This window comes from Martes martes (assembly GCF_963455335.1).
Source record: "Martes martes genome assembly, chromosome: 5".
Lineage (NCBI taxonomy): Eukaryota > Metazoa > Chordata > Mammalia > Carnivora > Mustelidae > Martes > Martes martes.
This window is the reverse complement of record NC_137892.1, coordinates 101,076,160-101,103,064: the sequence shown is the minus strand read 5'-3', so window position 1 is coordinate 101,103,064 and position 26,905 is coordinate 101,076,160. Positions and strand designations below refer to the sequence as shown.

Sequence of the window (26,905 nt, the reverse complement as noted above, 5' to 3'; positions counted from 1 at the left end):
CCCACGTCCCCTCCAATTATTGCTCTTCTATTTTATTCCATTTTTAAAAAATAGATTTTATTTATTTATTTGAGAGAGAGAGAGAGAGAGAGAGAGAGCATGAGCTGCTGGGAGAGGGAGATGGAGAAGCAGACTCCCACTGAACAGACTCCCCGGATGCAGGATTCCAGGATCCTGGGATCATGATCTGAGCCAAAGGCAGACGCTCAACCGATTGAGCCAGTTGTCCCTTATTCTGTCCTTTTGAGAACTCCTTTCTCAAAGGAGTTGTCTTGCTATAGACAACAGCACTTGCTTTCCTCCTGCTCTTTCTTGGACTCATTCCACTCAGGCCCTTGTTTCCACCAGTCCTCTAAATTAATTCCCTCTTTTCAGGGTCTCCTGTGATCTTCAAGTTATCAAGTCAATGGTGATTTGTCAGCTTTCCTTTTACCCTGCGTGGGAGTAGCACTGGCCCAGGTGCCTTCCCCTTTGCCCCTGGCTTCATGCCTCCTCCTGACACTGGTTATTCCTTCTCCACCTCCCTTGGCAGCCCTGCATCTGCCTCCCAACATGGCCATGAAATGTTCCCTCACTACATTCATTCGCCTGGACCCCATCTTGTCCTGTGACTATCAGTAACACCTATGTGCCGAGGACTCCCAGGTTATATGTCCAGTCCTGACCTCCCTTCCCAAAATTCCAGGTTCTATTATAGAACATCCTATCTACCCTCTGTTTACAGGTCTACCAGATACCTCAACTCATCATATCCCAATTTAAACTTGTGATTTTCCAGCTCCCTAATTTCTTCCCCACCTTAGTAAATGACATCACCATTCATCCACCTGATTCAGTAAAAAACTATGACATTATCCTTCCTTTCTCTGTTATACCCTAAATTCTACAAATTCCACCTTCAGAATATGTTCCATATTTGGTCACCGCTGCCACTGTTGTTCCAGCCATTCGTCTTGTGTCTGGACACCTTAACAGTCTCCTAACAGATCTTCCTGCTTCTACCCTTACCTAACCCAGAACCTCCATACAGCAGCTGTGATATTTTTTAAGCAAAAATCACACCACATCACACTCAGCTTTCAACATTCCAGTAGGCTCATGTTGCACTTGAAATAAAACTAAGGTCCTTAAGATGTACATGACATTAATAAGCTGAGTCTACCTCCCACTGCTCCCCTCCTTGCTGAGTGTACCTCCCACCACTCCCCTCCTTGTTCACTCTACCCCAGCCACTCCAGCCTCCTCACTGTTCCTGCAGCACATCAAGCATATTCCTGCCCCAGGGACTTTGTACTTGTACCTCCTTCTGCTTGGAACAGTTTTCCCTGCTACCTAAACAACAGGCTCTCTCACTTTGTTCAGATCTTTGCTCAGCTTTTGCCACCTCCAAAGGACCTGCCTTCCCTGCTCACCCTATCTAAAGCAATAGCTTTAGATGTCACTCACATTGGGTGCGTAGCCCCTCAACCTGCTTTATTTTTCCCCATAGCACTTACCACCACCTGCCATTATTTAAGTATTGGTTTCTTTCTTTTTTTAATATTTTATTTATTTGACAGACAGAGATCACAAGTAAGCAGAGAGGCAGGCAGAGAGAGAGAGAGAGAGAGGAGGAAGCAGGCTCCTTGCTGAGCAGAGAGCCTGATGCGGGGCTTGATCCCAGGACCCTGGGATCATGACCTGAGCCGAAGGCAGAGGCTTAAACCACTGAGTCACCCAGGTGCCCTAGGTGCTTGTTTCTTCATTGCCCTTTGTTCTCATTACAATGGGAGTCCCATTAGAGCAGGGGTTTGTCTGTCTTATCCACCGTTTCCCCAGGGTCTGTACACAGTGGATGTGACTGAAGAGATGAAGGAAGGATTGAGAAAGTGAAACAGCAAATGAGTAAAGGAATAAGTGGCAGCCTGGGGCTCCTAGCAGTCCTCCAGCAGAGGACGCCAGGGTCCCATTCCTCGGCTGTGCAAGGCTCAGGCCTGGATGAAGGCACCAGTGTTCCCTGCAAAGGCAGCCCAAGGGGAGAAACAGGCCCCAGGCTAGGACACAGTGCCCCCTAGTGTCCAGGACACGTGCAGCTCGAGGGCAAGGCCTTAGAATCCTTAAGATTTGCAAAGACTTTCTGTTTTACAGACTGGTTGGATTCTCACAAAAACTGCCATAAAGCAAAGAGTCTTAGATTTGTAATAAAAAAGCATGCCAGAAAAGAGACCCAGAGTCCTACGTTCCAGTTCTGGCCATGACCCTAATTCTCTGGGTAACCTTCAGTGTTCTAGGATTTGCTGAGTTGTCAAGGGCTGGCTTGTCACTGTAGGGTGGAGGGGTCCTTGCTGCAGCCAGTGGGACTGGGAAACCTCCTGGTCTCAGCGTGCATTATGGCTGGCAGCCTGATCGATCATGGGAAAACTTTCCCTGTCATAGGGAAGACATGCCCTCCTCCCATGAGCGGGGCATAAACCTACCTCCCCCTGCCTCTAACATCCTTCCAGGCTTTTCTCTCTGTGGCACAGCACTGAACCCTGGTGCCCACAACCTACTTTCACACATTGCCTTTGGAGATGTCTTTCAGACATCCGGGAGTCTGGTGTGCAGTTGGATTCTTAAATTTGGAGTTCAGTGGGACAGGTCTGTGCTGAGATGTACTTTTGGGAGTCCTGAGCCTTTAGATGGTCTATGAGATCTGGAGAAGGAATTGGCTCACTTATAGTGGTACTTCTCCACCTTGGACTCCGACTGATGAAATCTCAGCTTCTGGGAGTAGGACAAGGCAGGGGCATTTTTAAAAAGGCTCCAGGTGATTCCGTGTGCAGCTAGGGTTGAGATATACTGAGGCTGAAGCCCCAGGCAGGACTCTGGCAGAAGAGGGGCCAGCAGAGGCTGGGAAGGAGAAATCTGTGGGGAGGGAGGAGGACCAAGTGAAGATGGTCTTTTAAGGAGGGATGTCAAATGCTGCTGAGAAGTTGGGGAGAACATGTTGCTTTTGTTTTGGGGAACAAGAAGTTGGTGACCATAATAAGAGCGATGTAATGGATCAGTGGGGCCTACAGGGAGACTTGAGTCGGTCAAGGGAGAATAGGAAAAAGTGGAAATGAAAGTAATCAACAAGTCTTTGGAGGAGTTTCGTTGTGAAGGGGAAAAGGGAACGAGGAGGTGGCTGAAGCAGAATGCAAGGTCAAAGGTTTCCTTTGAAGATGTGAAATTTGGGAACGTTTGCTTGTGGCTGGGAAGGATGATGTTGACTGCGGAGTTCATGGGCTGAGGCGAGGGGACAGCTTGGTTTGCCAGTCTGCGTGGGGTGGGGAGCAGACACTTCTGTCCCTGTAGGCCAGGATGGAGATAGCGTGACTCCTTCACTTGCTAGTGAAGGGCTGGGAAGCTGGGAGGGGGGATTTGCTGTTGTCTGCTGCCTGCCATCTCTCCAGGAGATCTTTGAGATGAGAATGAGTAGGGATGGAGAGGTGAAGGTGAGAAGGTCACCTCTCTGGAGAACCTGTCCGTCTGAGCTTTGAGATCACATCGTTAGAGAATGTGGCAGGCCTGGTCATGTGGATGTCTCTGGCTGCAGGAGCACATATGGAGAAGAGGTGGGTTCCCCTGAGGCTGGGCACTGTGCCAGACAAATAAGACGAAGAAGAGAGGAACACAAAGGCTTTGCTCTGTCGGTGGAGCGAAGAATCCAGGTTGGACAAGGGTGGCGTTGTAGAGAGCAATGCCACAGATGGTGAGGAAAGGCTCCTGTAGGCCAGTGTGGTTGGAGGAGAGCTCCCTGGGCTATGCCAGCCCACATGAAAGAGACAAGGAGGTGGCCAGAGGTGGATGCTTGGAAATGAGATTGCGAAGAAGGAGCCTCACGGTCATGGAGAGTTTCAGGGTGTGCCGATGGCAGGGGCAGCAGAGATGGGGCTGAGGTCAAGGGGCTAGGGGGGCAAGACTCTTGGGGGCATGAGGTTTTGTGCATGGAAGCCTCGGGCATGGTGACAGGAGTAGCATGGGGGCACCAAAGTCTTCAAGACACTTGCCTTATCTCCTTCTGGAATGTGAGGTCCTTGAGAACAGAACTCCCCTGAGTTATGGGGTGCCTGGGTGGCTTGGGTGGTTACACATCCGACTCTTGATTTCAGCTCAGGTCATGATCTCAGGGTCGTGAGATTGCGCCCCCCTTTGGGCTCTGTGCTGAGCATGGAGCCTGCTCAGGATTCTCTCTGCCTCTGCTCCCCCCACCTCACACACTCACACCCTTCCCCACCCCCACCCATTATCTCCTCCCCTGCTCAGGCTACTTGGTCTCCAGTTGGGCTCCGTCAGATTTGTTTTCCACACTGCTCCTTCTATAATCTGACTGTGTCTCTCTGCTGAGGAGACCAAGCCCACTGCAGGCTCGTCAGGCCTCTCTTGCTTGGCCGCCAACTCCCTGTCAGCCCCACGCTTTTCCCTTCGTCTCTGGGCCAGTGCAGACCCACCTGCAGCCGGGAAAGACCTGGGGCTTTGCTGCCCACCTGGGAAGGTGCCCCCTTCCCATCCTTCACACTTAACTCAGGGGGCACCTCCCCCACCGCCAGGCCCAATTTCTGTTCCAGCCTGACTGTCCCCGTCATTTTTGTTGCTCAGGACTGAATACGTGGGCCCCAATTATCTGCATCCCACTCCTCTGCTTGAGTAGATCTGAGCCCACGGGTCGTGGAGGTCAAGTCCACGTTGGGTGTGTCAGCGGCCCGCGTGCACGCAGTTGGGTGAACGCCACCGGCAGGAGCATAAGGGAGGAGCTGAGGGCTGTGCACTACCAGTGGGACCAAGAGCAGAGCTGGGAGGCTTTATTACCAGCAAATCTCTACACTGTACATGGCAGTGGGGGGTGGCAGGTGGGGTCCCCCCCAGCCTGCCTGCCTTACCCACCCGGGGCCAGCGTGGATGCAGGGGTGTGTCCCAGATGTCCACTGTTGGCCCTGGCCCGGGAACAGCAGAGCACCTTTTCTTCTCCTGTCCCAGAGCCACACAGGACTTTCAGGGCCGGTCACAGGGGGCCGGGCCCTTCTTCCGCTCACGGCTCAGGAGCGTCACCAGCTTGGCCTTGAAGCCCGTGTGAGCACTGGGGCGGCCAGAGCTCGCAGTTTCATCACTGTCGCCCAGCTCCAGTTCCAGCAGCCTCCGGTACTGCGCCTCCAGGCTGCTGTCATGGGTGGGGCCCGGCCAGCCCAGGTCCTCGCTGTTGTGGTAGATGGGGCTGGCCAGGGGGCTGCGGCGGCTGGAACCCTCCTGCCCCGGGTCCCTGTCCCTGGGCAGCACGGGGCCTGCCTCCAGCATGCACAGGTTCTCATAGAGGTGCTCAGCGTTGGCTGGGGGCCCACTGGCCCGCTTGCACACTGATGCATAGAGCCCAGACACCGGCTCATCGCGGGGCACCGGGTTTAGCTGTGGGGGCAGGCTCTGAGGGCCCGGCTCTGCTAGTCGTGCCCTCCGAGAGCTGGGAGGCTCCAGCCCTGGGGGCACTTCCCGAAGCTCTCCTGGCGGGTCCAGTGAGGGCAGGGAGGTGGCCCGAGGCAGGGGACAGGGCCGGGGTCCAGCCAGCTCTGGCAGCCGTTCCCGCTGGCGGGCAATGGCAGCGGCCACTGCCCTGCACAGGTCAGGGGCTCGGGGGCTGCTGAAGGCGAAGAGACCCTCGCCCGAGTCACAGCGGCGTCCAGCTTCAAAGGAGAACACGTCCTGGACACAGGGTTGGGGGTGGTATGGTTAGCGGCAGAGGGACCTAAGCACCCCTCCACCCACCAGCCTTCCCGGCAGGGCACTCCCTGTCCCTCACCTTGTCAGAGCCAAACTTGCGCAGGAAGTGGTAGGGCCAGGTGTAGAGGGCCTGGGAGCTGGAGGCTTCCCTCAGCTGGATGGTGTCTTGGCCTAGCACTAGGAGGTAGGGCCCCTTCAGCTGGCAGCGGGTGGCAGCCTCGGTCCTCTGCACCACCACTGGAAACTCGCCTGCTGCAGGCAGGAGGGCAGCGAGGGCATCAGGTACATCAGGTACAGCACGCCTGGGCCCCCAAAGATCCCAGCCCTGGGTGGAGGACGGCTGAGGCTGCCCTTGTGCCTCCCTGACTCACCTTCCTGCCAGGAGGAGTAGATGGAATTCTCCTCCATGGGGACCAGGCCCCTCTTGGAAGCTTCCACCTCCCCTGGGCCTGAGGAACACTCCCCTGTGCCCTGGAGAATGAAGAAAGGTCAGAAGTTAGAGCCCTCCCCCCACTCCTCTTTCCACATCCTTCCCCTGGATCCAATAACCCAGGACTTCAGGCCAAGCGAGAACATCCAGGGACCAGGGTGCCACTTCCAGCTCTGTTCCTGACACACTGTGCCACCTTGGGGACCCCTCTGTTTCCCCACCTGCAGCCCCCCAGGCGCCCCCTTGAGGGTGCTGAGAGTTGTAAAGTAAGCGACACATGAGAAGGTCCCCACTGCACTTGTACTTGGCCAGGGACTGGGCCTGCCTGTGTGTGTCCCTAACAGCTTGGAGTGATCAAGGGGCAGGAGCTTCAGGGGTGGCACCTGTGAGTGAAGTGGCTTTTCCAGCCTTCTCCAGGCCTCTTTTACCAGGTCCCCTCATATCCTCTGAGCTCTGTCAGCACCTCCACCACAACTACGGTGGCCCACAGTAGCACAGCCACGGTCACATGCAACAGCTTCCTCACTGGTCTCCTTGCTCTTGTCCATTTCCTTTTTCTTTTTTTTTTTTTTTTCTTTTACCTTAATATATTGTGGTAGGGGCGCCTGGGTGGCTCAGTCGGTTAAATGTCTGCCTCCAGCTCAGGTCATGATCCCAGAATCCTGGGATCGAGTCCCACATCAGGGTCCCTGCTCAGCGGAGAGCCTGCTTCTCTCTCTCTCTCTGCCCCTCTGTCTGCTCATGCTCCCTCCCTCTCTGTCTGTCAAATAAATAACATCTTTAAAAAATATATTGTGGTAAAATACATAACATAAAATTTACCATTTCACCATTTTAAAGTGTATAATTCAGTGGTTTTAGTATAGTCACAAGATTGTGTAATGGTCACCTTTACTTAGTTCCAGAATTTTTTTTCTTTTAAGATTTTATGTACTTATTTGATACAGCAAGAGAGAAAGAGGGCAAGCAGTGGGAGCAGCAGGCAGAGAGAGAGGGAGAAGCAGGCTCTCTGCTGAGCAGGGAGCCCAACATGGGACTTGATCCCAGGACCCCGGGATCATGACCTGAGCCAAAGGCAGATGCTCAACTGACTGAGACACCCAGGCGTGTCTAGTTCCAGAATTTTTTCATCATTCCACATGGAAACCTATTAGTAGTCACTCCTCCCCCTCCCCAGCCCCTGGCGACCACTAAGCTACTTTCTGTCCCTATGGATTGGCCTATTCCAATGTGTTTCACATACATAGAAGGATACTAATGTGTGGTCTTTTGTGTCTGGTTCCCTTTATTTAGCATGATGTTCTTCAGGTTCATTTACGGTGTTAGCATGTATCACCACCTCATTTTTTTTTTGTTTTTTTAATGGTCAGGTAATATTCTGTTGTATGGCTAGACTATATTGGGTGTATCAGTTAGCAGACATTGAGGTTGTCTGCACCTTTGGCTATTGTGAATACTGCTGCTCTGGGCATTCTCATACAAGTTCTGTTTGAACACCTGCTTCGATTCTCTTGGGTATATACCTACGAGTGGAATTGCTGGGTCATATGGTAACTCTATGTTTAACTTTTTGAGGAACTGCTAGGTGCATTTCCTTTTGGTTCATCATAGACCCTGTGAAGCTTTTTTTTTTTTTTAAAGATTTTATTTATTTATTTGACAGACAGAGATCACAAGTAGGCAGAGACAGAGGGGGAAGCAGGCTCCCACTGAGCAGAGAGCCTGATGCGGGGCTCGATCCCAGGACCCTGGGATCATGACCTGAGTTGAAGGCAGAGGCTTTAACCCACTGAGCCACCCAGGCTTCCCAACCCAGTGAAGCTTTAAAGCTCTCAGTCCCTGTCTCCCCGAAGAACCTCCCCCCGCCAAAAGCATCTGTCTCACTCAGAATAAAACCCCAAACTCTGCATGTATCCCAAAGTAGTTCTAGCTGGCTCCCACCAAATTCTCCATCTTTGCCTCCTCTTGGGCTCCCTCCCACTACTTACCCTCCAGCCACAATGGCCTTTCTGCCCCTTTAACACACCAAACTTTCCCATGCCACAGAATGTTTGCCCACGCTGCTCCTTCTGTTCAAGACACTCCTCAGACCTCAGTGTCTGGATCACTCTTGCCTCAGATCTTTGCCTGATGGGTTCTTATTTGTCCTTGAGGACTCGGCTCACTGTCCCTTGCTGAGAGGTCTTCCCATCTAACATCCTGTCATTCATGTCTGGTCCCACCACCCTTTCATTTTCTCCACAGCATAAATGGCCATCTGAGATTCATTTTGGGGACTTCGGGGCTATTTCCCCAAAGGCTCGTGGATGCTTGGCAGGTGCTTGCTGAGTGACAGGGTGTGAATGAGCATGGAGATGAACAAGGTCAGGTGGCCCACCTCTGGCCTCTGGATGCCCTGCCCACCCACCTCACGCTCACCTGGAAGGCCAGCTGGCAGATGGGGCCCATCCATTCCTGGCGATGCTGTGCGGCCAGTAGGTGGCTTCGCTCTGTGGTGGTGAGCAGGAAGGCGCTGGTGTCCTTGGGGCAGCTCTCGCCGTCAGCCGGCAGCACAGACACGCAGTCTGCCAGGCGGATGACTCGCCGTTCCCCACGCCGGCTGGGTCCTGTAGGCCTGTCCCCTGCTGGCCCCAGGCCACCTTCCCGGACCTCCCAGCTCTCCAGCCGTGCCACACCTGATGGGCTTCCTGCATACAGCAGACCCCATACCTTCCGCCAGGACTTCTGTGGGAGACGAGGATGGGGGAAAGACACTTGGGTGGTGGTTCTCCCTGTAGTTCTGCTCAGCACCAGCAAGGGCTCCTGGCTACCCTCCTGGCCTCTGCTTCCCCCAGATCCTCAGGGCCCTAGAGAAGGAGGCCCTGCCAGGGCCAGAGGAGCAGGGGGAAGAGTCCGTGCTTAGGGCTGGTCAGCTGTGGGTTCAAATCCACACCACCAATTGCCTCACTGGGACCCCTATGAGCACTAGTGCCCTCATATCTAGGTTGGGGCTTCTACTGGATTGTGTCTCTGACGTGGTTCAAGCAGACCACCTGACACTACCTTTACATTGGTGCCCCCTACACCCTCTCCATGAAGAAAAGGTCACCTGGGCCATGGGACAAGGGCTGAGGCAGGAGGGAGGCCTCAGGCTCACGATGGTGAGGAAGGAAACATGCAAATAGCATCAAGCAAAGGAAACAGACTGTTTATCTCCCTGGGCAGCAGCTGCAGCCGAGCAGTGAGGGTGTGGGGCCTGCTGCCCGGGGAGAGAGGTGAACTCCCCAACTGTGGCTGGTAACAGGGCTGGGAGGAGCTGAGCCCTCTTCTGCAGGGTGGGCCTTCTCTACACGGGCCACAAAGCTGAAGGCTGCTGGGTCATCCGACCTCTCAGCTCGGCCCTGCCCCAACATTGTGATTCTCAGATCCTCTGCACTCTTGGCTTCCCCATCGGTAAACAGGGTAAACAGGGCAGGCTCTCAAAAAGGCCCACTTAGCCCAACCTTCTCAAGCTGAGAATGGGGCTCTGTTCTACTCCCCAGCACCTTGGTTGGGTCCCCCACCGACTCCCTTCCCCATTCTCCCAGCTCCGGGTGGGCCGAGGCTAGGGCCCACGCCTACTGTCCTGGGCAGCTCCTGGAAGCCAGGGTCCCCACCTTGCCGAATTTGACGTGCTGCTGGTAGAGGATGCCGTCCTTGACGGGAGTCTCCAGAGGCTCCATGGCCGCTGCCAGGCCCCAGGACTGCCACTCCGAGGGCCTGAGGAGACTGGTGACAGGCCGGAGGGGAACTCCTCACACTTCCCCTTCTGGCCACTTCCCCCTCCCTCTGTCCAGAGAAGCAGCTGCTGGGCTGGTGGGGGGAGGGGAGCCCATCTTCAGTAAAGGAGCTCAGATAGGGGGTGGGGACATCACATACTTCTTCCTTGGGGTCCTGCTGGTTCAAGGTGCCCACTTGTGCCCAGCAGGGGCTTCAGACCACCGGAGGGCACCTGACCTCTGCCTGCACCTGGGTCAGCTGGCTGTGAGTCAGAAACTCCGAGCTCTCCTCTGTGCAGGGCAGCCGTACACCCTGGCACCTGACATTCTTGCAGCCCGGTCCCTGCCCAACGACCTCCTCTAGTCAGTCTGGCCAGCTCCTTGCTTTCCTACTCTTGAGCCCTGGTTGGTACCCTCTCAGCGCCGGTCTGCTTGTCTTTATCTTGGAAATATTTCTAATATTCACCTGCTCCCCTCTGTCTTCATAGTCCCTGTCCATTACCAGCCTCTTAGCTCCCCTTTGAACCACTGCCCCACAGGACCCACTGTGGTCCTTTCCACCAACCCCAAACCAACCCCTCCAACTCCCCCCATGCCTGGGGGTGTAGCCTGGGCTCCTCAGCCCTGCACTCAAGGTGGCCTGTTCTGGCCTCCACCTCCCCTCAGCCCAGTGCCTCCAGAGAAACCCTTACCACTGTGTCACTTGAGATCTGGGCTGCCTTTTTCCCTGGGAGGCCCCCCTTGACCACCCAACACTGAGAACAAGGGCCCCACCAGTGAATCCGTCCTCACGCACAGCCCGGTCATGTGAGCGTGGGTGGCATGCCCCTAGCGGGTCCCTGGAGAGCTCACATGCTCTTTTGAAACTTTGCTTCTGGCTAGGCACCTATTTATTTATTTATTTTTTGCCTCACCTTGCTGGAGACTACCTTTGGGGCTCTGAGTGTGTGTCTGAATTCTGGGGACAGCCTCTTGTCACTCATTCAATGCCACCTTTAGGAAGGCATGGGTAACCAGGCTGAGCAATACCGTTTGGGGTCACGTATGGGGTGTGGGCAGGAAGTCTTTTCCAAGGGCCTTTCCACCTGGCTTTGTGTCCCTTGTGGCCTGGGAAGCCTCAAGCTCCGGCAGCCGGACACCCTGTCCTTTGCATTCTCATTGCCATTTCAATGATGAGGAAATCGAGGCTCAGAAACATTAAGTAACCTGCCCAAGGCCAAACACCAAGTGACAAACATGACTTGAGCAACTGCTGTCCTGCCGGGATAAGCATGTGGTCTCGCACATGAAGTGCCAGGCCCAGAGGAACTGCGGCCTGTGCTCTTCCTCTGCCTGTCCCTTGCCAGATGCTGAGATCCTGCACCATCTGCCACCCTGTTATTCCTGACTCCTGTCTCTCCCACTTACCTAAGAGCCTCCCAGCAGGCATCTCCCTAGATGGCCTGGATCCTGAGCCCAGCAGAGAGCCAGGCACAGAGTGAGGTCAGTGAGTGCTAGCGGCATTAGCGGCTGTCCTGTGGTGTCTGCTGCTTCCTCAGCAAGGCAAAAAGAGGGATCCCCCTGGGAGTCTGTGTGGGCGGCAAGTGGGCAGGGGACCTGAGTCAGGAAGTCACCTCCCAAGGGGCCCCAGGAGCTTCATACAATTGACAGGAAGAGGGAGGCTGGGGCAAGGTTGGAGATTATAAGAGCCAACCAGAGACCAGAAAACCTACCCATTTCCCCCTGGCCCACCAATATGGTCTCTCCCTGAGTCACAAATCCAGCTAGTCCAGAGGAGATACCCAGGCCCCCGCCAGGGGGGCCCTGGCTACGTGGCGCTCCCCACAACTAAGGCCCTGCAGGCCAAGTGTTGGCAGTAAAGGCGGAGTCCTGCGTTATGGCTCAGGGGTCCCCAGTCTGGAGGGCTTGAGGGCCGGGCCTTGGGGGACGGAAGCCTGAGAACCCAACCCAGGGTTGGGGTTCGGGCCTAGGACATGGCAGGCCCCACCTGCCAGTGCTGTGGCGGGATCCCTGGGGGTGCTGAGTATAGAGGGTGGGTTGGGCCGGCATTCGGACCATTTAGAGTGCTTTCTCACAGGCTTCAGGCAACACCATGCGGGATCCCGGGTCAGGCCCAGGCGGCTCCCCCGAAGGCCCCCGCCGCTGGAATTGAGCTCTCCAGGGCTTTCGGGCCAATTCTCACAAGCTTTCTGCTCAAATCAACACCGATGTGGGCAGAAAGCTCGTGAGAATTGGCGGACACTGGGCGGTGATTCGGGCCCTGAGAGGGCCCCGTGGTGGGAGGGCCTTCTCGCTAGTTGCGTGTTGGGGCCCTGCGGGACTGCGAGCTGGGCCCATGTGGCTCCCTGAGGGCCCTGTGGAGGAAAGCTCCCCGGGGGCAGAGTTAAGGTAGGGTGTGAGCATTAGCATCAAGCTCTGGCTTTTTTTGGCGGAAGGGTGCACCGAAGGTGAGGGAGGCCTGAGGTGGGCCTGCAGGTTCCTCCTGCTCCGAGTGTTTCCCGCAGCTCCCAAGGGCACGGTTTCCTCCTGGGTGGCAGGCGGAGTCCTGCCGTATGGCTCAGAGGTCCCCAGTCTGGAGGGCTTGAGGGCCAGGCCTCGGGGGAGGGAAGGCTGAGAACCCAACTCTGGGTTAGGGTTCGGGCCTAGGGGCATGGCCGGTGTGAGGCGGGCTCCCTGGGGTGCTGAGTAGAGGGCGGGTTGGGCTGGCATTCTGAGGCCACCCGGGCAGCGCGGGCACCCGGGGTTTAGAGAGCTTTCTCACAGGCTTCAGGCGACACAACGCGGGACCCTGGTCCTTTCCCAGGTGGCTCCCCAGAGGACCCCCACCGCCGGAAGCGTGTTTGCTGGGGCTTTCCGGCCAATTCTCACGAGCTTTATGCTCAAATCAATGTCAATTTGGGCAGAAAGCTCATGAGAATTGGCCAGCGCTAGGCGGCGATTCAGGCCTCACGCTTGTGCCTGCTGGGAGCGCTTTCTCACTAGGTGCGTGTTTGGGATATGTAGGACCGTGGTACAGGTCCAGGCAGCTTCTTTGATGCAGCCAGGGAGGCAAGCTCCCCAGGGGCAGAGTTGAGGGAGGGGGAGAGGCTGAACCTCTGGCTCTTGGTTTGTAGCCCAGGGTGGTGCAGAAGGTGGGGGTGGACTGAGGGGGACATGCAGGTATCTCCCACTCTGAGGGTTTTGCACAGCTCCCAGTGTTATGGCCTCCTCCTGGTGGCAGGCCAAGTCCTGGAGTGTGGCTCAGGGGTTCCCAGTCTGGAGGGATCGGAGGGCCAGGCCTCTTGGGATGGAAGACTGACAACCCAAACTAGAACTAGGGTTTGGGCCCGGTGCATGGCAGACCCTATCTGTTGGTGCTGTGGCGGGATCCCTGAGAGGCAGAGTGGAGGGCATGGTTCAGATGGGGCATCACGTCCGGGTTTGTGGTCCAGGGGGCCACCAATTATGGGGGTTGCATCAGGGGTAACATGTAGGTTTCTATGCTCTGAGGGTTCTCTGCAGCTCCAAAGGGCACAGTTTCCTCCTGGGTGGTAGGCGAACTCCTGGGATGTGGCTCAGGGGACCCCTGTTGGGGGGCTTGGGGTCCAGGTCTCTGGGGACGGAAGACTGAGAACCACACCCAGGTTAGGGTTTGGGCCTATGGGCATGGTAGGCCCATCTGCCAGTGCTGAGGTGGGCTCCACAGAGAACTGAGTAGAAGAAAGTCTTGGTCAGCATTTGGAGGCGATCCTGAGGATTCCCAGTCCCCCTAGCACACCCCCAGTCCTCCTGAGTGTCCCTTGTCATGGCACTTGTAACACGAGGCTGTCATTTTTGTCTTTCAATCTGTTCTTTTTGCTTGGAGTAGATCTCTCTCACAGATGCCTGGCTGGATGACAGGTGGATGAATGGTTTTGGGATCTTTTGTCCTGAAACAGCAGGCATCTTTCAAAACCCTGATGGGCAGGGGGAGTCTCTGTCCCTCTGTGTGCCCCCAGCCTTGGTAGAACCTAGAGTCCAGGGCAAGGGATTTGGGAATTCTCCCAGATTAATATTGTTCTAAGAAAGTGACTTCCTTCCAAGATCACTACTATGGAACCACATTGTGTGGTCGTTCCTGCGGGACAGAAAGCATGCTGCTGTATTGTATCCTCCTTGCACACTGTGGCTACCAGAGAGGAAATGCATGCTCACCCTCACAAGTTCACACTTACATCTCTATTTCTAAGCATCACTACATGGAAACGATAGTGAATTCCCTTTGGGCTGGAGACCTGAATAGACGTGCCATTCAAGGTGTCAGTAGAGGAGGATGGAGATGGTGTTGTGGCTAAAAGGATGGGAGTCCTTGCCTCTGGGGGTGAAGAACTTAGATTTCACCCAGAAGGCGCTCCATTCTACTCAAAGAAGGGACACGATCCCAGGGTCCTTGAGACCAGGGATCGGCACAGAATTTTCTGGAAAGTTTTCTGTAAAGATTTTCTGTTAAATGTTGCAGTCCACGTGGTGTCTCTGACAATGACTCCACTCTGGCACTGTGGCTTGAAAGCAGCCACAGACTGTCCATAACTAATGTTCCAGCCACACTGGATTGAAAGAATATGGGGGGGCGTCCCATGGGCCCATGGGTGGTAGTTTCCCACACCCCAGATCTGCAACATGATGGGTGATGGGGGAGAGGCCTCCTCTTTTCCAGTGGCAAAGTGGGAAGACACTGGGATCCATCCTCTCTGACCCCGGCCCCTGCACTTGAAAGAAAGAAAAGATGATAGTGAGCTTGGCCAACAGTGAAGGCCTCAGCAATTCCCTCCCCCACTGCCCATGTCTCTGGAGGCCTCGAGCTTCCCACAACACATTTGTCTGTGGTTGAATTCCATGTAGGTATTGTTTGGCTGAGTCAGTCCCCATTACCTGGCGGGTATATCTTGCGGGTTATGTACCACGCAGAGGGTCATCTTGTTTAGGCCAAGACCCTGAGCACCTTTAGGGTTCTCCTGAGTTAGCAGAGGATCTAGCATGTGTGGACTTCAGGACGAGTCCGATTGAGCCCTCTGCAATGTTCTGGAGCACCTGGCTTTCTGGGCCCTCTGTGGCATGGCATGGGCCTGGCCTAGGCCTCTTGTGCAGTCATGATGGAAAAGCCTAACTTTTTTCCCCATCTTCCTCTACCCTCTGTCAGCAAGTGGTTTTCCCACCAACTGTGTCTTTGCAGACAAACTCTGAGATGGCCTATGGCTTGGGACTCCATTGACATCCCAGAGTCTCGTTATAACCAGTGTCAGAGGTTTCTTGGCCCTGACATGACCTTGGTTCCCAGAATATGCCATGGAAAGGGTCCCATGATAGTCTGGGGTCCAGGAAAGATACATGGGTGATTGTGGCTCTAGCGAAAGCCACTTGGGGGGGATCATGCTGGAGGCTATCTCCCATCTCAGTCTGGCTCTTCCCCTGATTGCCCAGATGACCTAGGAGAGTCCCTTCATCAGAGCTTGAGGCTCATCCTTTCTAAAATGAAGAAATGTGTTTAGATGAATTGATTCATTCAAGACTATGGAATGAACTCCTAGGAAGTTCAGGGCAGTCTCCAAGATTCTCTCTCAGGAGTTCTGACTCTCATCGTCCCACTCCTATGGAGTTCCCCCACCGGACACAATGGCTGTTCCATGGAGATTCCCCAGGGCAACACTGGACTAGCCATTGTCTTCAGGGTGTGCCCCAGGCCATGTGACGTGGCTGAGGGGCCATGAGCAATTCTGAACACAAACCAAGGTTTTGCCTGGGCTGCCTTACTTGCACACAAATTGCAGTGCCTGGCTCAGGCCTTCACTGCAACCGCTGAGCCGGCTCAGTGAGGACTTTGACCAGGACACTAGCCCCATGACACTGTGAGGACACAGTGAAGCAATGCAATGCGACAAGGGATTCTGCCTCAGGGTAGATGATGGAAGGTACCATTTCCCAGCAAACACAACAAAAAGCACTTAAATGACAGAATAGGAAGTAGTTCAATGTACTCTCTGTGATGGCAGTGATGGGAAAAGTGAACGATGGGGTCCGAAAGGGGAATGGGAGATCCAAGAAGCAGGCTGGAGTCGTCAGGGGATGGGGGTGTCTCGTGGAGGGAGGCACTGGGAGGTTGGTCACAGCTTCCAACAGTGCAGCATCAGGGTGTGTGCTTGGGCTGACCCATGATCCCCATGGGCATTCTAGCTCCAGAGGATGTACAGAAATGCAAAGTGGCCTGAGCAAAGCCCTTCAGGTCTATCTTCTTGGTTCCTGGGTGTGGCTCTTTCTTGGCTTCTGGAGGCTGTTGATTCTCCTTTGTTTTCCTCTGTGCTGCACTATTTTGTGTGGATTCAGGGCTGTTAGTTGACACAAGTTCCTCCTGCAGGGAAGTGGAGAAGAAGCCATCCTTGTTTCCTAAGTAGACTTGAATAGATTTCATCGTCATAGCCCTTTCCCAGGCCTCAGGGCCTTCATGTGCTCTCCAAGTCCGAGATTTTAGAAAACATCTTCTATTCTTAACAGGTTGAAATAATTAGGTTGGGTTTTAAAAAATTCAACAAAGTCACACTTTTCATCATGTCTACCATGATCTGTAAACACTGAGTGAACAAGGTTTGACAGCATGAAGGAAGAAAGGGCTTTGCCATGGGGTTAGGGACACTGTTTACTCACTGCTGCCCCCGTGTGGCTACTCTCCAGATGGCACGTCACCGAATGGGTTCCGATTTACAGGATTCCAGGGAGAATAAGACAGAAGAAGTTGGTCCCTGAATTACCTAGCTCCTAAAAACCATCCTCTAATTTATGAGCAGTTTTCAAAATAGAGTGTCTCTTAACTAGATATTAGGGTTAGGGTCAGGGTCAAGTTACATACATTAACTAGGGACAGCTTTTTGTATGTCAATCTTATCTGCCTAAGGTGTTTTTAAAAAATACAATGGGAGAGGATATAGTCACTAAAGCACTGAGCACATGACCTGACCCCGGAAATAGGTCACTAAATGTAATTATTGTATCATCGGAGCTGAGGACCAGGAGCTGGTCCTCTAGGGACTTGGCAGGGAGCCTCTGTGGCCAGCTGGCCATCTCCCCCTGACAGCCACACCCAGCTCAGCCCATCATCTGCTCTGCTCAAGGGCAGCAAACAGACCAACCAGGTGCAGGTGGGACTCCCTCCTGTCAGGCATGGCTTGCTTCAGACAGGTAGAGAAGTGGGCCAGCTCCCATGCACATGACCGGTTCCTTTGGTTCCTTGCTGTTGGCCTCCCCTTTCTGTCACTCTGGTCCTGAAACTTTCACTCCTGGGAGAACTTGGGTTTGCAGATTTCTGTTGACATTTTGACGTGTAGATCTGTGTTGCCTTTGTTCTCTGTCCTGAGGTCAAAGATGAAGGCGGGAAAAGTCATCCTACTCTGAAAGCAGCCAAAAGAAAGATCAAGTGTGCTCTGTCCCTGGCACCTCAGGTTTGAAACCCATAGCCAACTACGTACTTCATGTTCTACATGATCAGCTTTATGGACTCATGGACGCATGTGACATGAAATTGTACTGAAAGAAATCTTCTTACCAAACTTTTGCCTTGCAGAAGACAGTTTAGGGACACTGCCCCTCTCCTGCACTGTCATTTCCGGTCTGGCCAATGCCCAGTCACACTGACACGTGTAGCCACCCAAGGGCACAGCTGTGACATCGTCCTGGAGCACCCCTGGTCCCCCTGCCCCCCAGTCTGGCCAACCCTATACACCCCCAGTCCTCCCAAGAATCCCCCATAGTGACACAGCTGCCATCACCTCACAGGAGCATTCCCTGTCCCCCTAACCCCACGTCTGGCCAACCCCGCACACCACTAGTCCTCTAGAGTGTCCCCTGTCATGGCACTTGTCACACAGGGCTGTCATTTGTTGTCTCTTGGGCTGTCTTTTCTGCTTTGAGTAGATCTCTCTCACAGATGTCTGGCTGGATGACAGGTGGATAAATGGTTTTGGGATCTTTTGTCCTGGAACAGCAGATGTCCCTTCAAGACACTGATGGGCAGGGGGAGTCTCTGCCCCTCTCTGTGCCATGGTGGAACCTAGCATCCAGGACAAGGGATTTGGTAATCCTCTGAGATGAAGTTTGTTCTATGAAGGTGGCTTCCTTCTGAGATCACTATGCAACCACATTGCATGGCCATTCCTGCGGGACAGAAAGCATGCTGCTGTGTTGTATCCTCCTTGCACACTGTGGCTACCAAAGAGGAAACACACGCTCACCCTCTCAAATTCATACTTACACCTCCGTTTCTGAGCATCACTACATGGAAATGACAGTGAGTTCCTGTTGGGCGGCAGACCTGTGGACGTGCCCTTCAAGGTGTCAGTAGAGGAGGATGGAGATGGCATTGTGGCTAAAAGGATGAGAGTCCTTGCCTCTGGGGGTGAAGAACTTAGATTTCACCCAGAAGGCGCTCCATTCTACTCAAAGAAGGGACACGATCCGATAGGATCCTTGAGACCAGGGATTGGCACAGAATTTTCTGGAAAGTCTTCTGTAAAGATTTTCTGTTAGATGTTGCAGTCCACGTGGTGTCTCTGACAATGACTCCACTCTGGCACTGTGGCTTGAAAGCAGCCACAGACTGTCCATAACTAATGTTCCAGCCACACTGGATTGAAAGAATATGGGGGGGCGTCCCATGGGCCCATGGGTGGTAGTTTCCCACACCCCAGATCTGCAACATGATGGGTGATGGGGGAGAGGCCTCCTCTTTTCCAGTGGCAAAGTGGGAAGACACTGGGATCTATCCTGCCTGAACCTCAGCCCCTGCACTTGAAAGGAAAAATAGATGATAGTGAGCTTGGCCAACAGTGAAGGCCTCAGCAATTCCCTCCCCCACTGCCCATGTCTCTGGAGGCCTCGAGCTTCCCACAACACATTTGTCTGTGGTTGAATTCCATGTAGGTATTGTTTGGCTGAGTCAGTCCCCATTACCTGGCGGGTATATCTTGCAGGCTATGAACCACCCAGAGGGTCATCTTGTTCAGGCCAAGACCCTGAGCACCTTTAGGGTTCTCCTGAGTTAGCGGAGGATCTAGCATGTGTGGACTTCAGGACGAGTCCGATTGAGCCCTCTGCAATGTTCTGGAGCACCTGGCTTCCTGGGCCCTCTGTGGCCTAGGCCACTTGTGCAGTCGTGATGGAAAAGCCTAGCCTTCCCCATCTTCCTCTATCCTCTGTCAGCATCTGGGTTTCCCACCAACTGTGTCTTTGCAGACAAACTCTGAGATGGTCTATGGCTTGGGACTCCATCGACCTCCCACATTCTCTTTAGAACCAGTGTCAGAGCTGACATGAACTTAGTTCCCAGAATAGGCCCCATGAAGAGTCCCAGGAGAGTCTTGGCATGCAGGAAAGATCAATGGGTGATTGTGGCTCTAGCTAAAGCCACTCTGGGGGATCATGCTGGAGGCCATCTCCCATCTCAGTCTGGCTCTTGCGCTGATTGCCCATACGACCTAGGAGAGTCCCTTCATTGGAGTTTGAGGCTCATCCTTTCTCAAATAGGGAAATGTGTTTAGATGAATTGATTCATTCAAGACTATGGAATGAACTCCTAGGAAGCTCTGGGCAGTCTCCAAGATGGATTCTACCTCAGGAGTTTGGACTCCCATGATCCCTGCTCCTATGGACTTCCCCCATTGGACACAAGGGCTGTTCTGTGGAGATTCCCCAGGGTGACACTGGACTATCCAATGTCTTCAGGGTGTGCCCCAGGCCATGTGTTGTGGCTGAGGGGCTGTGAGCAATTATGAACCCAGACCAAATTTTCGCCTGTGCTGCCTTCCTTGCACGCAGATAGCAGTGCCTGGCTCAGGTCTTCACTGCAACCGCTGAGCTGGCTCAGTGAGGACCTTGACCCGGGACACTAGCCCCATGACACTGTGAGGGCACTTGGAGTCCACAGTGAAGTCCTGCAATGCGACAAGGGATTCTGCCTCAGGGTAGATGATGCAAGGTATCGTTTCCCAGCAAACGTGACAAAAAAGATCATATAAATGACAGAATATTAGTAGTTCAATGAAATTTATATGATGGCAGTGATGGGAAAAGTCCAAAAGGGGAATGGAAGTTCCAAGAAGCAGGCTGGAGTCATCAGGGGATAGAGGGTGTCTCATGGAGGGAGGGTCCAGGAGGCTCATCAAGGGTTCCAACCAGGCAGCGTCAGGGTGTGTGCTCGGCCTGACCCACGCCCCCTGGGAGCACTGGGGGCATTCTAGCTCCAGAGGGTCTACAGGAATGCAAACTGGCCTGAATTCTATTAATTTGGGAGTGGACTCCTTTGGGTTTTTCACATAAAGTATCATGTCATCTGGGAAGAGAGCATTTGACTTCTTTGCTAATTTGAATTGCCAATTTGCCAAGTGAATTATTTCTTTTTGTTGTCTGATTGCTGAGGCTAGGAGTTCTAGTACTGTGTTGAACAACAGTGCTGAGAGTGGACATCTCTGTTGTGTTCCTGCTCTTCAGGAAAAAGCCCTCAGCTTTTCCCCATTGAGAATCATATTCGCTGTGGGCTTTTCATAGATGCTTTTTATAAAACTGAGGAATGTCCCCTCTATCCCTACACTCCAAAGAGTTTTAATCAGGAAAGGGTGCTGTATTTTGTCAAATGCTTTTTCTGCATTCATTGAGAGGATCCTATGGTTCTTGCCTTTTCTTTGATTAATGTTCTCTATCATGTGATCGATTTGCCAATGTTGATCCACACACTTGTATCCCAGGAGTAAATTCCAGCTGGTCATGATGGATAATCCTTTTGATGTCCTTTTGGATCCTATCAGCTAGGATCTTGTTGAGTATTTTGGCACTGATGTTCATCAGGGATATTGCTTGGTAATTCTCCTTTTTGATGGGAATCTTTGCCTGTTTGGGGGATCAAGGTAATGCTGGCCTCGTAGAATGAGTTTGGAAATCTTCCTTCTGTTTCTACTTTTTGAAACAGCTTCAGAAGAATAGGTATTATTTCTTCTTGAATGATAGCCTTGCTGGATAAGGTATCCTTGGCTGCATGCTCTTCTCATTTAGTATTCTGAATATGTCTTGCCAGCCCTTTCTGGTTTGCCAGGTCTCCGTGGACAGGTCTGACATTATTCTGATGCTCCTCCCTCCATCCATCAGAAATCTCTTCCCCTGGGTTGCTTTTTGGATTGCTTTCTTTGTTCAAAGATCTGCAAGTTTTCCATTTTTAATTCTAATAGTGTATTTATAGATGATTTTATATTTTCTATGTACACCCTCATGTGATCTATGAATAGTCACAATTATCCCCCCAATTCTTATTCTTTTTATTTCTCTTGCCTTATAACACTTGGTAGATTCTTCAATGCAAAGTTGACTAGAGTAGCATGGTTTGAAGATTTTAATATACCTTTCTCAACAGCTGATAGAAAAAGCAGATGAAACACTGGTAACAAATGTTTTGACATATATGGAACATTACACATTAAGTACACAATACATTATTTTCAAGTGGTCTTAGGATATTTACCCAAGTAGGTGAAATGTTGGGCCATGAAGCAAGTCTACACATTTTAAAGCCTGAAATTAACTAGATTATATTCTTAGACCACAGGAGAATTGAGCCATATTCATAATGAAAAGAAAACCAAGAAGTCCCTCAATGTTTAAAAATTAAATATAACCTTGCTACATATCCTAAGGGCCAGAGAGGGAATCACAAGGGCAATTCTCAACCTTTCCTACATCAGAGCTTGCAGACAACGGCACTCTTTCTGGGAAGAGCAGTATAATTATCTAGACACGAGTTGAGCCTTAAGTCAGAGTTCTGCCTGCCCCAGCCACACCTGGCAGCCTTGGCCTGTGGTCCCCCCACAGCTGCCCTTTCTGCTGGCCCTGAGCTAAGGGGGACAATATGGCCACATGGAAATGGGAAGCTCCACACCCCTAGTGATGACAGTGCTACTGTATTGACCTCACCAGTCCAACAGCATGCTTTCTGACGGAAATATGACACAATAACAGGTTCTTGACCTTCCTTAAGGCTTGAAAATCATCTTGTGAGTCATCTCTTAGAAACATGGATTCAACATGTCTTTTTTCTTCTGGAAAAGAAATAGACCCCAGTAGTAATCATGGCTTCCTGAGCACCTGCTCTTGAGAGTCATCACACCGGCTCTTTGTGGAATTCTCCCTCTTAAACTTCCAAACTATGATGTAGGTATTACTAGCCACATTTTCTAGATGGCTAGACAGGGGCTCAGAGCTGATTTGAGTCACAGAGGATTTGAGTCAGAAACCTAAGTGGGATCCCCAAACTGACTCCAAATCCCTTGTTATTCCGTACACGGTACTATTTCCCTTGTATCTCTGGTCTTCTCAATCTGGAAACATCTCAAGTCTCAGGATTTTCTTGTTGTGTGGTCACCTGGAATGAATTCAGCTGGTCTTTTACCTCTGCCCATCATGATCATCAAGCATGGAGGACCTCTGAGTAAGATACACAAAGATCCCTAGGAATAGAGATATTATAATATTTTTCTGATATTAAAGTCACCAAAAGAACTATCTTTTCAAAATTGATTCCAGTTCTGGTATGTTCAGAGTGTGCTGCAAGACAGGTCTGAAACAGTATTTAAAAACACTCAGCTCAGCCTCTTCTACAAAGTGAGACAATGCTTATAAACTTTACTAATCTATTCCCTTACCCACCATTATGTACTTCCCAACCATTGTAGTGTTTATATGGTATGACTGTGACGTACATTAGTCGAAATCTGCAGGGAAAGAACTAAGACAGTGTATCCAAGCTTTAGGGGGACATCATGTTTCAATTAGTGTTGTGACCGTGAGCTACTCTGTTTTATTCTGTAGTCCAAGGGAATGGTGCCAGACATCTCTAAGATCTTGGGAAGTCCTACAATTCTGACTTTAAATTATTTGTGTGCTTCAGAAATTTGGGCAGGAGAAAGGGAGGAGCCCAGCTTCTGTGAACACCTCTGTTGACCATGGAACAGGTAGCCTTCTGTAGGCATCATTTTGATTTCTTAGTAGGATTGTTAAAGGTGTTTTCATCTCAAGTTCCTCTCTTTAGTAGTAATTAGAATGGTAATGGAAATTTTTATCTTTTACCATCCATGGGCCCGGATCCTGGGCTCCCAGGGAAGCTCTCCTTTAACATTTAACCAAGCATTAAAATGACTGGGCAAAACCTCAGAGCATGGGCCCTATTTCTGTCCCAAGCACAGGTTGTACATCTCCTTTGAGAAGAAAAAGAGAACCAAAAAAATGCTATTGCAAACATAAAGATAAGAAAAACAAAAGGACCTCTCCTGTTCCCATAAGATTAAAGTCATACTGACTTGCACATACTGAAAACATAAGAAAAAGTCTGTAACTTTCTGCAGTGTTCTTCCTTATGATGATGTGTCACTGTGTATGTAAAACAAAAGAGACCGAATATAGAAACCTGCCCCAAATGTCCCCCCCCCCCGCCCCCGCGCCAGCACTCCCCTCCTTGTGAAGAATGTGTCTCCCAGGCAGCTGTCTTGACTTGGGTTTGAATAAAACTCTCTTCTTTTCCCTCTAGAATGTTTGAAGGGGGTTTGTTCCTTTAGTGTTGACAATAACAATATGTTTTCTTTTTCTTTTCTTTTTTAAAAATTTTATTTATTTATTTGACACAGAGAGAGAGATCACAAGTAGGCAGAGAGAGAGGGGGAAGCAGACTCCCCGCCGAGCAGAGAACCCAATGTGGGGCTCGATCCCAGGACCCCGAGATCATGACCTGAGCCGAAGGCAGAGGCTTAACCCACTGAGCCACCCAGGCCCCCCTGTTTTCTGTTTCTTTTTTAAGATTTTATTTATTTATTTGACAGAGGAGATCACAAGTAGGCAGAGAGGCAGGCAGTGAGAGAGGAGGAAGCAGACCCCCTGCTGAGCAGAGAGCCTGACACTGGGGCTCCATCTCAGGACCCTGGGATCATGACCTGAGCTGAAGGCAGAGGCTTTAACCCACTGAGTCACCCAGCTGCCCCCCTGTTTTCTTTTTAAGTGAAAAAATCAATGTCCCTGGTTCACCACTCCAACAGCACGAAAGGGCGGCTGTTCTTGTTCATCCCAGAGCTTTCCTGCATAACCAAGCCTATGAATATATATTCCAGCACAAATGGGCTCATCCTAGAAGGATGCTCGTAAGGTCTGAGAAGCACTATCCACTCCATGGGTGAGCCCAGAAAGTGAAGCTCCTCCTGCTTAGAGCATTATTTTTTGGGTCTTAAAATTGCCTTGGAAGTGTGGGAAACCATTGCATTTCCTTTTTTTTTTTCCCTAAGATTTTATTTATTATTTGACAGAGACACAGTGAGAGAGGGAACACAAGCAGGCGGAGTGGGAGAGGAAGAAGCATGCCTCCAGGTGAGCCGGAAGCCAGATGCGGGGCTAGATTAGAATACCCTGGGATCATGACCTGAGCTGAAGGCAGACGCTTAATGATCGAGCCATCCAGGTGCCCCAACCATTGCATTTCCTAAAGCCAAGCCTGGGAAGGTCTGAGAGCAGCAGACCTTGCCAGGAGCCAGGAACAGCTCCGCAGGCAGGGCTGGTGCAGAAACGGAAGCAGCAGGGTTCTGAGGGTGGTCTGCAGCTAGAGGGGTCTCCGAAAGGGGCCAGATATCTGGAAGACGAGGGTTCCCTGACCACAACCCTCTCCTGGCTGCCCAGCGGAGCCAGGTGTTCCAGCGAGGAGGTGCTGCCTCCCGGAGTACTTACAGAAGCGGGGAGGTGCGGGTGTAAGGGCGGGTTGCCTGGTACCGGCAGGCTCGGCATCCAATGGGCTCAGGGCACCATCTTCCCCGGCGGATGACCATGTGGGGGTGGAGCTATGTCCTCTGTGGGCGGACCCAGAGCTGGCTTAGCTTGCAGAGGCCGAGCAGGCGCAGGGGAGCTTGGAGAGATCCTGGGCGGGTGTCCTGTTCGGTGAGTGTGGACTGTGCGCTGGCGTGGGGGTCCCGGGGGTAGAGTCCTCAAAGGGTACATGAAGTGAGTTCATCGTTGGGACTCAGATGGGTTTTCTTTTTCCCTTGACAGTCTCTTCTGCCCGATGTCCATCAACTGTCCCTCTCCCCCAGACCCCCGGACTCCAGGGCGCCCGCTCTCCCAAGCTTTTGTGGGATGGGTTGCAGATATTTCAGGGTTTCCTGTGTTCTCCAGGAAGAGTGCATGTAAAGACAGCCCACAGTTCCCAGCTTCAGTGGGGTGCCTCCCGTCCCCTGGCACGGTCTGAACCTGGACCTTGAGCAGCACCCCGAGTTCAGCAGGGTGTTCCCTGTTCCCCATCCCCCACAGATGTGGCGCTAACAAGCCCCAGAACAGTTCCCCATCTTCAACATTTTGCGCCCTGTCCATGGGGTTGGTGGTAATGGGCTGTCAGGGTTGTGCAGAGGGTCCTCAAGTTTCCTGCTCCCCACCCCAGGCACGGGTGTGGTGCTAACAAGCCCCAGAGCCATCCCCGAACTTCAGCATTTTGCCCAGTGTCCTAGGGATGGTGGTAATGGGCTGTCAGGATCCCAATGGAGGGTCCTCCAGGTTCCTGTCTGCACCAGGCACATGTGTGGCGGTAACAGCCCCAGAGCCAATTATAGCATTGTGCCATGTGTCCCAGGGGATGGTGGTAATGGGCTGTCAGGATCCTGCAAGAGCGTCCTCGTGGGGGGGGGGGGGCCTGGAAGCTGGAGGAAACCAGATCCCACTCAAGTTGCATGAGGAACAGGTGAGTTGAGGTGTTCCTTTGGAAGGATAATTTCACTTTTCCAAAAAAGACAAACTCTTGGTCTACTTTAGAATATTGATAATTACTACTTAAGAAACAAGTAATGTGTTTCCAAAAAAGAAAAGAAAGAAAGAAAGAAAAGAAAAGGAAAAAGAAACAAGTATGTGTTTTCCCTTCTCCCAGGAACAGAAGCAGGTGTGCCGGCCTTAGGTCAGAGGTGCCTTCTTATCCCCACCTGACAACACTTCTCTGATCTGGCTCCACGAGACCCAACATTTTGAACAACAGCGTCTGAGTCAGTCATGCAGCTTGTCACAGGACGTCAGCGTTCAAGAAAGCAGAAGGTACATTGGGCACAATGTCACTTAACATGTCAGGACTGGAGGTAAGATTTCTTTTTAACCTAAAACCTCCTGGGCTTTTCTCTTTTCTCTAGTTGAGCCATGAAGTAAAACTGAAGTGGCTGTCAGCATTCTGGATTTGGTGCAAGAGTTACTTAGTGTCTGTGCAGGTAGAACATTGCAGGGAATGCCATTGTCTCTGTTCATTTACTACTTACAAAATGTAACTTGCACATCTGTTTCCTAGGAAATCACTTGTATTAGAGAAGGAAGATGAGATTTACTCTTAATGTGTTTTTAACCTATAATTTGATCCTTCCTCTGACAGCATTTATTCACTTGGGCCTAGGGTATGGTCGAATGGCCAACATCTAGACTTAGATGGCTTTTTGTGGCCAGAGACGTTGATGATGTCATTTGCCGAAGGTGATGTTTCATAACTGATTAGTGTTTTCATCACGAGAGTTCCAATTAAGGTAGAGGGAAAATTCAAAATGAATCAAAGAAGGCTTTTACCATTCAAAAGTAAAGCTTGACTGGGGTGCCTGGGTGGCTCAGTGGGTTAAGCCTCTGCCTTCAGCTCAAGTCATGATCCCAGGGTCCTGGGATTGAGCCCCGCATTAGGCTCTCTGCTCGGCATGAAGCGTGATCTCTGTCAAGTAAGTTAAAAAAAAATCTTTAAAAGTAAAGCTTGACTTTCTAGTTTGACTCAATGTATCATCTAGATAGTCTCACATGTCGCACTTTCTCTGTAGTTTCTTTGGTGGTGGAGTCAGAAGGAGATTCTTTGGGAATTCTCCTGGATAGAGGCACACTGGTGGCCTCAAGGGGGTCGGCGGACTTCAGGAGCCCTGGGGTGAATTCTGGAACTGCTTGCCTGATGCTGGGTGAGTCAGGTTATCCCACAGAGTTTGTTTCTCCTCATGAAATTGCT

The 26,905-nt window shown here is 51.9% G+C and overlaps 1 protein-coding gene across 2 annotated transcripts; it reads right to left on the bottom strand.

Annotated features, from left to right (window-relative positions):
• Window positions 1-4,995: 4,995 nt before the first annotated feature.
• Window positions 4,996-9,858, bottom strand: DOK3 (docking protein 3; the record flags this gene model as incomplete). Of its 2 annotated transcripts, none has more annotated exons than XM_080804792.1 (5): window positions 4,996-5,694; window positions 5,792-5,964; window positions 6,084-6,183; window positions 8,561-8,866; window positions 9,778-9,858. In XM_080804792.1, 5 exons carry the CDS (start codon window positions 9,841-9,843, stop codon window positions 4,996-4,998), a joined length of 1,344 nt encoding a protein of 447 aa, XP_080660918.1. The 2 variants fall into 2 exon arrangements, with proteins under 2 accessions (XP_080660918.1, XP_080660917.1); XM_080804791.1 differs by having other exon boundaries at window positions 8,561-8,863; window positions 9,778-9,843.
• Window positions 9,859-26,905: the final 17,047 nt, after the last annotated feature.